The following is a 16,787-nucleotide window of genomic DNA, read 5'->3' as shown; positions in this document are numbered from 1 at the left end:
TCAAACCCTTTTTTTTTTTTCGTGTAGAGAGATGACGAGGTTGTAAAATAACATGCATCATTCTGTTGTTCAATGAGCACCTATAATTTGCAAGAATGTGATAGTGTTTATATTGTGGGGATAGAGAGCTCAACGATGGCTTGAGGAGAGAGAGAGCGAGCGACTGAGGGAAGAAAAAATTAGTTTCGGCTTGAGGAGAGTGTGAGAGAGCGCGATTGAGTGGGGAGATGATTTTTTGTGTGTAATCGATTCTATTGTAACTACGTTAGGCTGCATACATGTCATTCTCCTATTGAGGGTGTAAAAGTTATTGTAAGGGCCTTTTAGAGGCTTTACATATATTTCAGTTCGTGTGAGAGAGGGTGGCCCATGATGCTCTTTTATATATGGATAATGCTGGGCGGTAGCGTACCACCTAAGCAAAATTTATCTTTTTTATTTTTTTATTTTTTATTTTCATATTTTTAAATAATTTTAAAAAATAAAATATTTATAAACTAATTATTATTTTTTTAATCAGTAAATATAAAAAATTAAAATAATCAAAATTAAGGGATAAAATGATGGACAAAATAATATTATTTTTTATATTTTTTCTTTTATTTAGTACAGTTGACCAGGTCAAATTGATTTTTATATATTTTTTTAATTTTTTTATTCATATTTTTTTATCATTTTAAAATATTTTTAAAAAATATAAAAAAAATATCAATACACTAATTATTACTTCTTTAACTATTAAGTAAAATAAAAATTAAAATAAAGAAAGTGTTAAAATAAGGTATCTAATTTGTTAAAAGTAGCATTTTCCTTTTAAGAAAGCTCCGACTGACGCGAACCACACTCCATGACGACGAACAAGTGTAATCTGCAGCTGTGGTGCTTTCGTTTTTGCTTCTACCAACCAATCAAAATAATTATATCGATAGGGATTTCTTACGATTTCCTGATTTTAATATTTTTTTTTTATAATCTAAAGAAAAATAAATATAACACATGAATTTCATTATATTAAATATTAGGATTTGTCTTTTCTATAAATAATATTTAATACAGTAATATTTACTTCTTGTATTTATTTCTTTAAATTATAAAAAAAATATTTAGATGAATTTTTAAGTACTGTGATACCATTATCCGCAGGGCGCGTGTCTGTCTGGACTGACTTTGAAAGCTACAATGTGGAGTTGGTTCCACGTGAGAAGTCATCCTTTGTGATGTTATAGTTTCATTAAATTCATTTTTTAAATTTAATAAAAATATATTTTTTTTTATAAATCTAAAATTTATGTAATCATAATTTTATATTAGTCAGAATAATAATATAATATCATTTTTTATTTTTTTTTATATTTTGTAATTATATTAACTATATATTAATTAATAATCTATTTTTAATTAATAAAAATGAAAAGATATTCGAAGGAAGTAAAAACTGTAAGAAATGAAAATAAAATATTGATGAATGGTGTATTAATTTTGTTTTCATCCCGAATTAGATCGCTTAATTTAGTAAAAAAAAAAAAACAAAAATTTGTGAAATTTATCATTAATTATGTCGATCCCTTCGATTATATCATAATTAGTTATTAATTACTATAAACAAATTCCTTACTATTGTTATTCCTGTCAAACTTAAAAAGTGTTTGCTCAGCTTGTTATTAATCTCTTTACATTTTCTTCTCAAATTTATTTAGTCAAAAAAAAGGAAAAAATGGCCACGGGTTTGTTCATTTTAGACCAAGTCAACTTTGGAACTTTTGATTTTAAATTCTTCATTTTCTCGTGACATTTTTCAAAATACATGAAATATACTCAGATAGTGACAAGTGATTTCACCCACAATATTGTTGACCATTTCGACAAAGTGGATAAATTAAAAAAAAAAACAGATTATATATATATAGAGAAAATATATATACATCTGTGATTTTGACAATCACTGCGTAATCTTTTTAAAAAAAGTAAATAAAATATAGACTCACATAAAAAAATTTAATTTTTTAATAGTAAATTCTATTTTTTTCAAAATGATTATACGACGTTTATACACTTCACAGATATATGTATAATTACTCATATATATATATATATATATATATATATATATATATAAATTGTAATGATTGAAGTATAAGAAAAAGGAAAAGAAAAAAAGTGATAGCGATGGGCATGTAAGTTGATGTTGAACATAGGGATGGGTATGCAGTCAAAAGATAACTTGGGTCGGTCAGTCCTCAGCCCCTTGCAAATATTTTTCTCGTTAAATGGTAATCTTCTTAACAAATTGACCTTTTCTATCGATTGATGATAGGTTATGTGGTGAGAAAATAAGTTGTTTGACTTGATCTTATTCTCATCTCTCTGAATTTTTAGTTTAAATATAATTATTATTTTTTAAATACTTTTAACTTTGTTATTCACAAATAATCTTATAATAATAGAATTGAAGAATTTAATTTATACAGTTCGCTTTAGATCATTACCATGTTTTTTGAGGTTATATTTAGATGTTAATATCAACTCAATCTATTTCGAATCAATTATTGATGGGATAATTAATTTTTCAATTTTTCATAATAGACCACTTTTTTAATTTGTTATAAAAAATTAAACACATCTTAATTTATTTTATATATTTAAATACATATTTTAATTTATTTATATTAAAATATATCTCAATAAAATCCACAATGCAACCTAAGCTCTAAAGGTTGCAAATCACAGCATTTATGTTTGCATTTTTTTTTTCTTTTAGATATAGTTTTAAGATATATAAATTTTGTGTATTTAAAAAAAAATATATAGTCTATTATTTAAAAAATAATTATTTTAAAGAATTTTTAAATTTGTCTATTTTTTTATATACTAAAACTGTAAATATCAATTTTTTTTAATATTTCAATTTTGAATATAACACTTTCTGCAAGTTTGCTGGCATTATAAAACTTGTTTTTTTTATTATACATGTTGTTATTCATAATCAAATTTATATGTTTTTTTTAATTATTTAAAAGGTATGATATTAATTAAAAATTAAAAAAAATGAAGAGTAAGGTTGTTGTTTCACACGTCATGGTTCTTAAATTTGCACAACAAAAACAATCTAAGTTAGATTTATTACCAAGATATGAAATTACAAAAAAAGTAAAAAATGTAAACTGAACGTTTTTTTATTAACTTAAAACCTCCAAAGGTGACACGTGGCAGGGTAAGGTGGAGGAAGATCCATCTGTCATGGAAACTGCACAAACAATCTTCAATCCAAAATAGCAGAAAATAACAGTTTTTTTCTCTTAAACTAAAAAAGAAAGAAACAAACACACTGACTCTCTCTCTCTCTCCAGAGCCTTGACTTGGTTAGAAGGAGAGGAGCATATTGACCTCTCAAAATGAAGACCACCTTCCTGTTTGGCGTGGAAGTACGTTGTAAACCGCGTTTGAGAGAGAAGAGAGAAGAGAGGAGAAGAGAAGAGACAGAGAGAACCGAAAGCAATCGAAGCTTTGCGCAACACCCTCTGTATTCATGTTCCACGAAGAAGAAGATCCACGGTTCCTCCCATGGATCTTCTCCTCGTCCTAGGGTTTTCCTCTCGTCTCCATTTTGTAAATATTCATATGCGTTAGTGTAGTTAGTTATGATTGGGTGTTACAATGCGTTGGTTGCCTAACATTTCGTTCTCTTCCTCGTCTGGTTCTCAATCCTCGTCTTCCTCGTTCAAATCCCCCGTCGGTGAATCGCGCAATGCGAGGAAGAGCAGTGACGTCACCTCCGGGTGGCGTTTTGGTCCCATCAGAAAGCTCACGCGCCACCGGAAGCTCCGTCATTTGGGTGATCCCGACATGCCCAGTGCGCCGGAGCCTCTCTCTCAGCTGATACGATCTCCGAGCAACAGCACCGATTATTCGACTGCAAGGTTCTCTTCCGCGTCCGCGTCCGCGCCCGCGCCCGCGTCCTCGGCAAAGCCGCAGCCCCTGCCGCTGCCCAGTTACGTGGACTACCCGCTCCCTTCGTCGAAGACCGGGCCGAGCCGAGGCGTTGAGGAACGTGATAGAGGGGGAGCGAGCTCAAACTCTTCCATTAAGAGGTGAATTTTCCGTCTCGATTCGAACGCAATAATTCATAACATACTTGGCATCATATTTTATTAATTTACTATTGTTTTGGGGCAGGTTATTTATCCCGTCTAATTCTTTTATTTTGATTCACATTAATTTACAAGTTTGGCTTGAATCCTTTCCTTCTGGTAGAATAATCAAGCAGTGTTTAATTTTTGGTCTTTTCAAGTCTTCTCGGCCGAATTCTTTGCTCCTGTTTCGTCTGGGTTTGCAGAAAGTGCCACTTTCTCATGGCTGTTGTGTGAATTGGGAATTAATCTGTATTCCAGTTGGATTAGCTGAATCGATGACGTTTTGGTTGAGTGATTGTGTGTTTTTTCTACTAAAGAAAGCGCGGATTTTAATCACCCTTGTGATTAGTTAGCGTCAAACTAATGCTGTATGCTCTTTGCATCTTAGCAGTTGCACTGTTCGGAAACAGTTTAATGTCTGAAATTTGGTTTAGTACCATATTCGTGCTAACCTTATGCCTCTACTAACATGTTCTATATCAGTGTGTTTGGTAGCCGAGATGGGAGAGACAGAAAAAGCAGTACGGATCATGCTGACAAGAGGTCATCCAGGAAGGAGCATCAAGACCTAAATGGCTCTAAAAGCTCAAGAGATGGCTTCAGGGTCAATGTTCCCATCAGGAGTGCTCCAACTAGTCCTTTCTCGAGTCCTGCACTTAGCCCACAAAGGCGGAGTGCAGCTGACATGTTTCCTTATTATTATTACATGATTCCTAAGGGAAATCAAGCCTGGTCTGCTCCAGAGATTCCGACCTCGGAAATGATTCCAGGGCTCCCTCCCCCTGCATTCTTTGATTATGGGATTCCTAAGGGAAATCAAGCCTGGTCTGCTCCGGAGATTCCGACCTCGGAAATGACTCCAGGGCTCCCTCCACCTGCATTCTTTGATTATGGGATTCCTAAGGGAAATCAAGCCTGGTCTGCTCCAGAGATGCCGACCTCAGATATGACTCAGGGGCTCCCTCCCCCTGCCTTCTTTGATTACTCTCCATTTAGTTGTGATACATCTCCCCACCACAGTCCTCGGGCGAGAAGTCCCCTACAAAACACCAAAAGCCCAAGTGTACCTACATCACCATTGCATTCAACAGCACACCGTGAAAGTAATTGTCCTGTAAATGTCCACCCGTTACCTCTTCCTCCTGGTGCAGCCAACCCTTCATCATCAGCTCCCACTCCCCAGCCTATATCTCCCCCGCCTATAAGTAAATCTGAGTCGGTGCCAAGGAATAGTCAATGGAAAAAGGGAAAGCTTATTGGGCGTGGTACATTTGGAAGTGTCTATGTTGCCACCAATCGGTATGTATGTTCCATGTACTTCCTATATATGTATTGCTGCAGCATTGTCTAAATATAGTAATTCTCTTACAGTGAAACTGGAGCTTTATGTGCAATGAAGGAAGTTGAATTATGTCCCGATGACCCGAAATCTGCAGAGTGTATAAAGCAATTGCAGCAGGTTATTCACCCTAACTTATTGCACCACCAGTTCACTACAGAGATACATGTCATATTAATAGCAAAATGTTAGTGTACCATTCAAAAGGTCATAGCCTCTATTGATTAGTTAACAAGTAGTTAATTCTATGCTGTCACTATTGGTTAATTACTACTGCAAAGTTTATTTCCTTTCGTTCTTATCTTTTAGGAATTTTTTGGTACCTTATGTGGGGTAAGATATTTTTGGCTCATTATGTATACATTCATCTAGGCATAAATGCATACATACATACATATGAATATCTTTGTCCCTCACTTCTTGATTACCTATCGGGAAAAAAAAATATCTTTGGCCCTCTTGATTTACGTAACATACAGAAAATGGCTTAGCGCACATGTTATATATTATAAGGGCAACCTTAGCTCGTCCATGCCCTTGTATAAAAAGCTAGCAAGTCAATGGTAACCCATGGCAGACATGCACATAATGAACAGTTGGAATGTGTGAACATGGTCGCAATTGACATAGAAGTTGAAAAAGTATGTTTAAGATAATTATTGATTGGACATATTTTTGGACCCCATTGATTTTCATTGTGCGTCAAGTGCACAATTTGACCGGGAATGGTGTATGCGTGCATGTGTCTATTTGTTATACTGGCCTTAGGTACCTTCCCTATGACAGAAATTCTACGTATTTTATTTCACTTGGAAATTTTGTTTTGATTACATGTTCTTGATTGTTGCAATACTTTTCTTTGTATTTGATTCATTGATTATTATTGGTTTCAGGAAATCAAAGTTCTCAGCCAGCTGAAGCATCCGAATATCGTGCAGTATTATGGTAGTGAAATAGTGAGTATTCTCCCAGTAGCATGTTAGACATTCACTGTCAATATTGTCAACTGTAGTATCATTGAATCAAGTGTACAGAATTAATTTTATGCACACGCAGATCGAAGACCGGTTTTATATATATCTGGAGTATGTTCATCCTGGTTCAATCAACAAATATGTTCGTGAACATTGTGGAGCCATGACAGAATCTGTTGTTCGTAATTTCACTCGCCATATTCTCACTGGGCTGGCTTACTTACATAGCACAAAAACAATTCACAGGTACTATTCATGTTTGATTTAACTTGTTGAGACAGTCTCAGCATATAGTTGGTGTCACAAAATCAGCATATGATGCTTAAATACGTGAAACTTCTACGTCTTTATTCAGTGTGGGGGAAGTAGTCTCAGCCATAATTTCGTAATATGCAAAATGTATTTGTTTTCTATGTGCCTATAGGGACATCAAAGGGGCTAATTTGCTTGTTGATTCATTTGGAGTTGTCAAGCTTGCTGATTTTGGAATGGCTAAACACGTGAGTGGTTTTTTCCTTCTGCTTTTCTTATTGTTTCAAGTTGTGTTTTAATATTTCTTTTGTACATTCTATCTGATATCCTTGTTACACTTACTTTTATTACCTATCAAAAAAACAATTCTTTTGTGCAATTGTTTCTCTTTCAGTATAGTCATTCTTCCTTTTACATGTAGTAGATGGTACTTCAAGGCCCTGTTTGGATAGTGGAAGTGTTTCATCTCATCTCATCATTAAAACTTTCTTAAATTCTCACATAAAATATAATAAACAACTCAAAATTTTCAAATCCCAAAACAATATTAATATTAAAAAATAATATTTTATTTAACTTTCAACTTTCATCTCAAATCAACTCATCCCATCTCAATTCACTATCCAAACAGCACCTAAAGAAATTCTCTTAATGTTTATAGATCGACCTAAGATATATATATATATATATAGATGAATTACTTATAAAAAAATATATATATATATGTAAACCTAAGATATACTGATAAAAAAAAAATGTAAACCTAAGATATAGTTCCCTGACTCCTTGGCCTTTTGTAGAGAAAATGTTCTTTTTCAATACACATGCTTGTTATTTCTTTTCTCTTGATGTAAGATTTCTAATAATTGTTTAAGGAATTTAGAAAAGAGAAAATTTGGGATTGTAGCCCGAAAATGCAATCCAAGATTGAGTCTACAATCTTGTGGAGATTGTTGTTCTCGTGTGCATGTGTTACAGAAAGGCTCATGTTATATAAAAGCAGAATGAGGGTTATGTGATCCCTAGTATGAAGAATGTTCCTCTCAAAATATTTCACTTTGTAATATTTGCTTTGTTCTCTGTTTTTGGTTTAATTCCATTCTTCAAGCATTTTGGTTGATGCCGAGGTGCTTGCCTTTAAACTTGTGGATCGTTTGGCAGGATATAGTTGATATTGCCAATAGCTAACAACTCCAGCCACAATAATCTTGAGCGTAGTGGTGATACCCAATTCTACAAGTTGCTATCATAATCTGTTTATTATAATAACCATTCCTGATTTACTTATAATAAAAATAACCATTCATGATTTCTTTTTTATTTTCCTTACCTTTATAATATGCCTTTTTGTGGGATTCTAGTTGTTTTCTCTAATCCTGGGCTTATTAAATTTGCGACTTAATTGCTGCACAGCTTACTGGACAAGCAGCGGATCTTTCTCTAAAGGGGAGTCCATACTGGATGGCCCCAGAGGTATTTCCTTGTTGCTATGTTAATCTGTGACAGGCCTGTATTCTTCCCATACTGATATCATTGTCTTTCTGCAGCTCATGCAAGCAGTGATGCAGAAAGATTCCAGCTCTGATCTGGCTCTTGCTGTTGATATTTGGAGTTTGGGTTGTACCATTATTGAAATGCTCACTGGAAAACCTCCTTGGAGTGAGTTTGAAGGGGTAGGCACCTAATATTCCTTTATGTGCTATATCATGAAATTGCAACTTGCATTATCACAGTAGAAGTTGATGTTTCTCTGGCATATAGATGACTGAATTTTTATTTTCAACAAAAAAAGTCTTGCAATAAGACATCATCATATTCAGCTTCCTAAGGTTTTATATTGTTGGATTGTTGCTTTTGCATTAGTTTTTCATTTTATGGCTATCCCAGAGAACTTACTGGTGGCAAATTTATTTATTATTTTTTATAATTAGAACTTACTGCTGACAACTGAACAAAGCTACAACCAATTTGCATTGTTAAGTCGGGTCATTCATGCAGAATAGCTGAGCTTTCTCTCTGATTGGACTAGTGTAAGAAAAAATTGTTGGCCCCCCATGTTCCTTTTGGATTGTGATTTGATTCACTTAGATATAAATAAAATAAATGCGCCATCTTTTCCTCTGTTGTGAGAGGCAGCTGCCTCACAAGCTGTAAACATAGTTTGTGAAAAAAGGGGTTTTGGTGGACTTCTTGTTCTCTTTAATTTTTTCCAGTAGAGGCACAATTTTTGCAATGATGATATTGATATGCAATTTCTTCCTTCTTCTCCTTTCCCTGATGTTCGTAGTCATTAGTTTCCTTGGGCTTGGACTGGTTTGCTTGTTGTCATGGACTAGGAGCTTGTATTAATGCGTCTTGTTCAAACATTCCCCCCCCCCCCCCCCCCCCACAAAAAAAAAAAAAAAAAGGAAAAAGAATAGCATGGATGTGGCAATATTCAGTCATTTGAGCCCAATATATTCTTAAATACAGTTCGAGTAATTAATTTAGGGAAGATGCACTGTATTAATGCGTCAATCCTGTTTTAAGTTGCATTTATCTTTGATGCAGGCTGCGGCCATGTTCAAGGTTTTGAGGGATACCCCTCCCATACCAGAAACATTGTCATCTGAGGGAAAGGATTTTTTACGGTGGTGCTTTCAAAGAAATCCTGCAGAGAGACCATCCGCTGCCAGGTTGCTGGAACATCGATTCTTGAAGAACTCGCAGCAGCTGGATATCCCATCTTGCAACCTGTCATTTAATGGGAAGAACTCGATGGTAAACAGAAATACCATTCCGTTTGTTTTCACTAAATATTTGGAACTTTTTTTTGTAATGGTTGTCTTACAATGACAGGAAAAAGCTCATAGTCCAAGAGAGCAATCTGAAAATAAACCTGATCAGTTGCCAAGGTTCCCAAGCACACAAATTGCAAAAGAAAAGTTGGCCTGTGAGAGGTAAGAGTTACTGCATTACCTGCTCAAATACCCTCCTTGCAAATTCAGGCCACAAATATCTATACAATACATAAAAAATAAGAGGACCATGAACTGCAATGCGTTCTCTTGCGTGACTGCCACTCCAGCTTCATGCATTGTTCTTTTTCTCCAGCGAGACTGGCCATCAATCTCATCATGAAACTCCCGACTTAACAGTGGCCTCCTGGTATTCTCCTCGCTCTACCCTTGAGGCCCTTTCTAGTTTATCTCCACCCCACATTGGTCACAACACGTCTCATCCTAGTCCTGCAAATGCTCCCAGCAGTTTCAACAACCGTGCCGCCAAAAAAAGTAGTAAATTCAGATAAACCCACTGGAAGGGAAGGACTGCTGCTGCAATTTTTTTGGTCATGAATTCTGCTGACTCACGGCTCCAGAATTGTATCATAGACTTTGTGGATGCTCTAGTAGGTGACTCGCAGCAGCCATAGCGTTGAGATAGTATAGGTTCTTTGACTTGACAGCTCTTGAAGTTATTAAAGCTTCTTCCTCCTGGAAGTTTATCCTGCATGAGAAATTCAGAAGCACTTTTTGTATACTACTTTCTGATTTAGAGCTTCTACAACCACAGAAGTCAACCATTTCTTACCTACATGTACAATTCGAGTCAAAAGATGAATGTGCAGATATTAGAAGTTGAAAATTATTTATACTTCCTTTCTAGTAGGGATTTGATGTCACTGTTTTATATTCATTAGCTCCTTCAGTTGTTGGTATTGAACTCTTGGGTCCCTGTAGATAAGAGTATATATGATACATGCGAATTTTATGTCTGAGTGGTCCATTTTGCTCCATCCAATTTGAAAGGTACAATTTCATGCAACAATACCTATAAATTAACAATTAATACCCAAATCAATATGAAAAATTCTATTTATAAGCTGGTGCAGATAATATATAGTAAAATGTTTATATGTTATAATTTCATTTGAAAGATAAATTTTAAAATTTGAATATTATAAATTAAATATTACTATGTAAGTGACTTGGATAGTGCATTTTACATACCACTTAAAATAGAATAACTTAATTAATATATATTAATGCAGGGAAGAAAATCTTATCTTTAACGAAGGAATATATCAGGTGTTAGGACCAAAAATAATTGCTCTCGTGTACGATAAAAGAAACAGTTCCTCTTTGGAACGATAACTCCAATTTTGTGAGTTTAACGGCATCCGATAAGGACTCCTCATAGAAAACTCCTGCACTGCATAACAGGATAGCAAAAGCAGAAGTCCTGCACCGTGTATGTATTTTCCTCCTGCAAAGAGAGACCCATTTCGACGGACCAGAACTTTGCACCCGCCCCATTGCCACACAACATACGACCGTCAGTCACACCGGCGGAGGAGCTCCAGACCAGACCGGCCTACCCCTTCAAACCATCGCATCTCCAGACCTTCATACCCACACTGTCGGTCGCACGAACTCTCAGAATCAATGCACTGCTGCCCTCCAGACCGCTGCACATCACCGTCCTCCATTGGAGGCTGTTACAAGTTCTCTGGCTTTAGTCGTTTTCCCAGCGCGCCCTACTAAATACACCATGCAACCCCCGTGTTCTTGAGTTGTTTGGAAACCATAGCTTTCCATCATCTCCTTGAAACGTTCCTGCCCTTTTTTAATAATGCCTGAAGGCTGAATTTACTAAGGTTGTAACTGGTTGGATTCGGTTCAATTTTTAATATATTTTAGAATCGAATATGATTTTGAAATTTAAATAACCGATACTACATCAGTTATATTCTGAAGTTTTAATTTTATCGGTTCGATCGGGTCTTATTTTTTCGATATATTATATATATATAATATGCTATATCTATTATAATATTTAATAATATAATAATAATATATTATAATATATATTATAGATTATATTGATATATTATAATATATAATATAGTGATATATTATAATATATAACGGTATCGTATTAGTATAACTACAACTAGTCTAATACTATAAGCTATAGTAATAATATAAAATTATTTATATAGAATTTTAAAATCTAATATTATTTTAATTAGTAATTTAACATATAATACAAGATTATTTTATATATAATTATATATATCAGATATAAAAATTATATATAATTTTTAAAAGGGTGCAGCTACTATGCCGCCCCATTTTGATTGTTGGGCTTATCGTCCAGCGTAAATTCTTTTTTTTTTTCTTTTTTCTTTTCACATTTTTTTTACATATTTAAATATATTTAAAAAATAAAAAAAAATACATCAATACATTTAAAATCATTTTCTTAATCATTAAATAAAAAAAAAAAATTTTAACCAACGGTCAAATGGAGGTGTCACTTTAGAAAAGGTAAAGTAGTGTTTCTCTTTTTAAAATTCTCTACAGTGCGGTCCAGGATTGAGAGAATGTGGTGTCTACATGCTGCATGGCAGACTAGTATTAGAGACTGTTATTTGGAGGAAATAGGTAGCACCTGTGGGAAGATATTCTCTAAAAAAATAAAAAATGCATGAAAATTTCTTTATCGAACCAAAAAAAGAGGTTCGAAGCAATTTCACATTCGCTTGCCAAAAAAAAAAGTTTGTAGCAGTTTCAAAAATTATTGTAACAAAAGGTCAAAAAACATCAGGCCGAATCCAACGTCTCAATTAGAGATGTAAATTCAAACCGGAAAACTGGACCGGACCGGACCGGTTGATTAAAAAAAAATAAAAAATAATATTTTTATATATAAGTTTTATACAAAATATTTTATATATATTAAATATTAATATATATAAGTTTTATATATAATGTATAATTATAAATTTTTATGTGAAATTTTATATATAACATATTATTCATATATGAAATAATTTTTTATTATAATTTATAAATTATTACATAAAATGCTAATACTAAATCACTAAAAGTTTATAACTAATACTAATATATAACTTATAACTATACCAATAGTCTAATATTAATACTATTATATAGTCTAATATATTAATAAAAGTATAAAACAGTTTTTTTTAAATCATTTTTTTTTTATAAACAAATTTTTAATGATAAATTGTGAAATTTACATTTTAAAAAAATTAAAAAACCGAACCGAAAACAGGTAAAACCGAAAGTACCAGTTTAGGAGGGTAACCGGTGCGTAATCGATTTTGAAAAATATAAAACCGGTACATACCGGTTCGGTCCTAGATTTTATCCAAAACCGGACCGGACCGGTTACACTCCTAATCTCAACCTCTAGTTTGATCTGAAGTTTCTCTTCACTCCGGAAGTGACAATGTTTATCATTGCCTTTAAGATTCTAAGAAGCAATGTTTATACTTTATATCAGTGGTTTTAATCGAAGGATTACTTAAAATCATTTCCAATCATCTCCTAAACTATAAATAATCTATAATTTATTTTCTTTTCTCTTAAAAATTAAAACCATTGCTTAATTTTCTCTTTTAATAAATTTAAAATTTTAAAATATAACATTTTTTCAATAAACATGGAAATTTCAATTTCTAGAAAAACCGACCACAGTGGGAGTCGAACCCACGACCTTCTGATCCGAAGTCAGACGCGCTAATCCACTGCGCTATGCGGTCCTATGCCTAATATTCCTATCTTTTAAGTTATAACCATTCGACACTGCTTGTTTTTCTTTAGTTTCTAGTCCCTTCGGCTGAAAGCCCAACTTAAACATTATCCAATGGCCATCAGCATTCAGCACTTCTGAGAATGAACACTTCACTGCATATCCAAATGGCAGTAAAGTTGGATCAACACTTACCAATGGTGTTTCAAACAAACAAACAAAATAAATAAATAAATAGTAGTAGGTCAGGGACTTGGAACAAAATAATCTAAGCTGTATGCTGCCAAATGCTATGACATCATTGGTGGTCCAAAAAGAAGATAAATAAATTAATTGGATCTTCGCTTTTCATAAAAGTGTCGTTTGGATTTAGAAATAATTTTATTTCATCTGGTTATTATAATTTTATTAAATTTTTACATAAAATATAATAAATAATTCAATTTTTTAAAATTTTAAAACAATAATAATATTAAAAAAATAATATTTTACTTAACTTTCATTTAAAATTATCTTTTATCTCACACAATCTCTAAAACTTTCTTTTATCTGTTATATATATATATATATATATATAATTTACATGGAAACACTGGATAATTTGAACTACATTCCTTGTATCTCTCTTCACAATTTGCAGAATCCTCATTGCCTGCAACAGTAATCTAAAAATGCACCCAGTCTGGCTTTTGCTTTGCAGTAATGGACGATACAGTGGTGGTCGAACCACCCTTTTCCTTCCAACCCTTTTTTTTGGGTTTGCATCTTAACCGTTGGATGGCTTTCTTAGTCAGTAATGGGGACCATCCAACGTCTAGAACCGAAACACTCCGTCCATGCGTAACTCGTGCCTTGTCTTGTGCAGTCTTCTTGATTTGGAAATGGAATCATCATTTGGCCAAATAAAATTCCTAATGCAATCACAAATCAACACAGAATAATTATTCCGGAAATTGAAAAGTTTTAACTTTTGGCTTCAACCCATCTTTGTTAGTCGACCCCTAATGCGTTCACGTGATTGCGCAACATACTATATCCTTCTCCACTCAGCGCTTCAGAGCCTCAGAGAGAGAGAGAGAGAGAGAGAGATGGAACCCCCACCATCACAAGCCATTGAGACTTCTGGCAAGGACCTTGAGTTCCAGGTTGAACAGGATGAACAAGACAAGGCCATCGATAGTTGGTAATATCCTATTTTTGTCATCTTTTAAGTCCTTAAAAAGATCTAATTTCTTGCTGTTATTATTAATGAATCTTTTGATTTTATTTCTGGGTTACAGCTGTTCTTGCTGCTACGACTGCTCAGAGAGCTGTTTCTTCGATTATTTGTTCTGTAACCTCTGTTGAGGGAGTCTTAAAATTTACTCCAGCCATTAAAAATATCGAAATGGATCTTCTTGACATCATTAATCAGGGTGTTGAAACTGCTGTTTGTTATCTATATTGATGAGTGAATCATGGTAATTTGCTATATTAATTGATTGCCTTGCTTGTAGACTGTAGTGCATTTTCAGTAGACACGCATCAAGATCTTTGGCCTAGTTTAATTTTGTGTGGATAAGAACTGAACCCCCTACAAGGTTTCTTAAAACTCTCTCTTATGCACCTACCTTAAACATCAAGCAGCCGCAGAGAGCAAGGAATACTGCCCTCATGCGGCCATGCCTGCACAATTCCCACACATCAAATCAGACAATCATCACTAAACCCTGGTTAGGCAGCAGAGAAAAAATGGTTTAGCTAGAGAATTTTGGATACTCAGGCTTTCGAACAAGGGAACTTGGGATATCAGGCGTAATATAATTGCCCAATTTGACCCTCAAAGCTTGATGGGATTACTTTCTACTTGACGAAGTAATGCCGATATATCGAGGCTTGTTAATTACAGCTGAACCGGCTAAGCGAACCTTGAAAACACAAAGAAAATGAGAAGAAGAAAGCAAGAAACACTGATTGGACTGGGTTCAGGTGTCCTTTTCACGGGGAATTGCTGTTGGAATAAAAAGGCGAAAAAAAAAAGAACGGAATCTCACAAAAATAAAGGTTGCCACTTTCATATTACTAGGACTCGGAAGGAGCCCTTCACTACAAACAACATAACATCTTCAGCCTTCACTGATTTCTTTTAGTGAAAAGAAGATCATGGAAGGGATAGATCACTCCCAATGGTTTATGTATCCTATCTTTTAAAATATATTATTAAAATTTATTTTTTTTATTTTACATATATACTCACTTCAATTTATCTATTTTTTCTTTATATTATATTATTTAATAATTTGTTGGAAAAAAAATACAAGAAGAGAGAAACTATTGTGGGAGACAAAGTACATGAACAAAGAAAAAATAAATAAAATATTTTTACATTTGTGTACAGTTCACGCTACATGTAGCTGAACACTGCAGCAAAATGGAAAGTAGATTTGAAAATACATGATTCATACTTTTCTTCTAATTTTACATAAAAATGGGTTTTACAAAACCCATTGGGAGTGCTCAAAGTCCATCGTATATCCTTCTTGAATCCATTCTTTCTTGACTTTTGTTGAGGTTCCCACTCTCAACTCTTGTATCTTCTTTTTAATAATAATAATAATAAAAAAAAAGAATCCATTATTTCTTATTGCTGCTGAAATAGGCTTATTTAACTAGGTTCTTTGACCAAAAACTCGAATGAAAGATGCATACAGCCATACAGGCATGGTTACCAGGATAGTGCTCAGCAGTTGCAGTCATTTAGTAGCCATTATGTGCACTCCTCCCGCAGATGGAAGAATCTTTCTTGCGAGTTTCAATCTGGATTGGCGTATAATGGCATTGTCGTGTTAAAACATTCAGGATTCGATTTGTTTAATTCCTATAATTGTGGCCAGGCAAGTCTTGATCCCCCAACTTAGCTACCTAATCCCACCTTCCAGTCCTATTAGTGGTTCATGGTTAACTGATCAGCCATTTCTTGTTTTCAATGAGCTGATGTTTTTGTCTGAGATGGGTCTATGTCACCATCCCCATTAACACTGTATATGTATACTCCACTACTTAAAACATAGAAGATATATAAACAGCACTTTCGGTCTCCAAGTCCAATTTGTTGACTACAACATGCTCCAACTTCCACCCTTGACTTATCCAAAAGTTAAAAGTTCCAGGCAAAAATAATAGTAAACAACAACAACAACAATAATAATAATAATAGTGAAGATAAATAAAATATCCAGGCCAAAAATGGAATGACATGTCCTTCAAGTGCACCTATTTCTTCACGGGTTTTTTAGTTTGCTACAAATTAGTCACTGTTCACATCACACACCTCACATTTATAGCTTTTTATAAGGCGTGTGGATGTTTTTCATAAGGTGTACGAGTATTTTTTATAAGGTGTGGAGTGTGGGATGATAAATAGTAATTGATGAGAAGATCTTTTCATTTCTTCATATGGTGAGACTTAAGTCAACAAGAGAGTGTTGTTGATAGCCTATATGTATTCTTTTCAGTATGGAGCATCCGCATTAGTCTATGCATATGCATATGCAAATGCAAAATCATATT

The 16,787-nt window shown here is 33.9% G+C and overlaps 1 protein-coding gene, 1 long non-coding RNA gene and 1 other non-coding gene across 3 annotated transcripts; 2 read left to right on the top strand and 1 right to left on the bottom strand.

Moving 5' to 3' along the window:
* The first annotated feature begins 3,329 nt into the window (after positions 1 to 3,329).
* On the top strand, positions 3,330 to 10,450 carry LOC108979793 (mitogen-activated protein kinase kinase kinase 5-like). The gene is made up of 11 exons (XM_018950555.2): positions 3,330 to 4,088; positions 4,614 to 5,429; positions 5,502 to 5,589; positions 6,363 to 6,425; positions 6,526 to 6,689; positions 6,868 to 6,943; positions 8,109 to 8,168; positions 8,243 to 8,368; positions 9,246 to 9,455; positions 9,534 to 9,634; positions 9,789 to 10,450. Exons 1-11 carry the CDS (start codon positions 3,655 to 3,657, stop codon positions 9,982 to 9,984), a joined length of 2,334 nt encoding a protein of 777 aa, XP_018806100.2. The 5' UTR covers positions 3,330 to 3,654; the 3' UTR covers positions 9,985 to 10,450.
* Positions 10,451 to 13,174: 2,724 nt separating this feature from the next.
* Positions 13,175 to 13,248, bottom strand: TRNAR-UCG. Its single transcript has one exon. It is a non-coding gene; the product is annotated as a tRNA-Arg (tRNA).
* A 908-nt stretch (positions 13,249 to 14,156) lies between these two features.
* LOC108979792 lies at positions 14,157 to 14,740 on the top strand. Its single transcript, XR_001994277.2, has 2 exons — positions 14,157 to 14,421; positions 14,519 to 14,740. It is a non-coding gene; the product is annotated as an uncharacterized LOC108979792 (long non-coding RNA).
* Positions 14,741 to 16,787: the final 2,047 nt, after the last annotated feature.

Source organism: Juglans regia, chromosome 7, assembly GCF_001411555.2.
Source record: "Juglans regia cultivar Chandler chromosome 7, Walnut 2.0, whole genome shotgun sequence".
Lineage (NCBI taxonomy): Eukaryota > Viridiplantae > Streptophyta > Magnoliopsida > Fagales > Juglandaceae > Juglans > Juglans regia.
This window is presented reverse-complemented; position numbering and strand designations above follow the sequence as displayed.

What these genes read in the sequence shown, in the direction of transcription:
- LOC108979793 (XM_018950555.2), top strand. Translation starts at nt 3,655, where the DNA reads ATGCGTTGGTTGCCTAACATTTCGTTCTCTTCCTCGTCTGGTTCTCAA. An exon ending in GTATAAAGCAATTGCAGCAG is followed by an intron (nt 5,590 to 6,362) that starts GTTATTCACCCT and finishes TATTGGTTTCAG; the next exon opens with GAAATCAAAGTTCTCAGCCA. An exon ending in GAAAAGTTGGCCTGTGAGAG is followed by an intron (nt 9,635 to 9,788) that starts GTAAGAGTTACT and finishes CTTTTTCTCCAG; the next exon opens with CGAGACTGGCCATCAATCTC.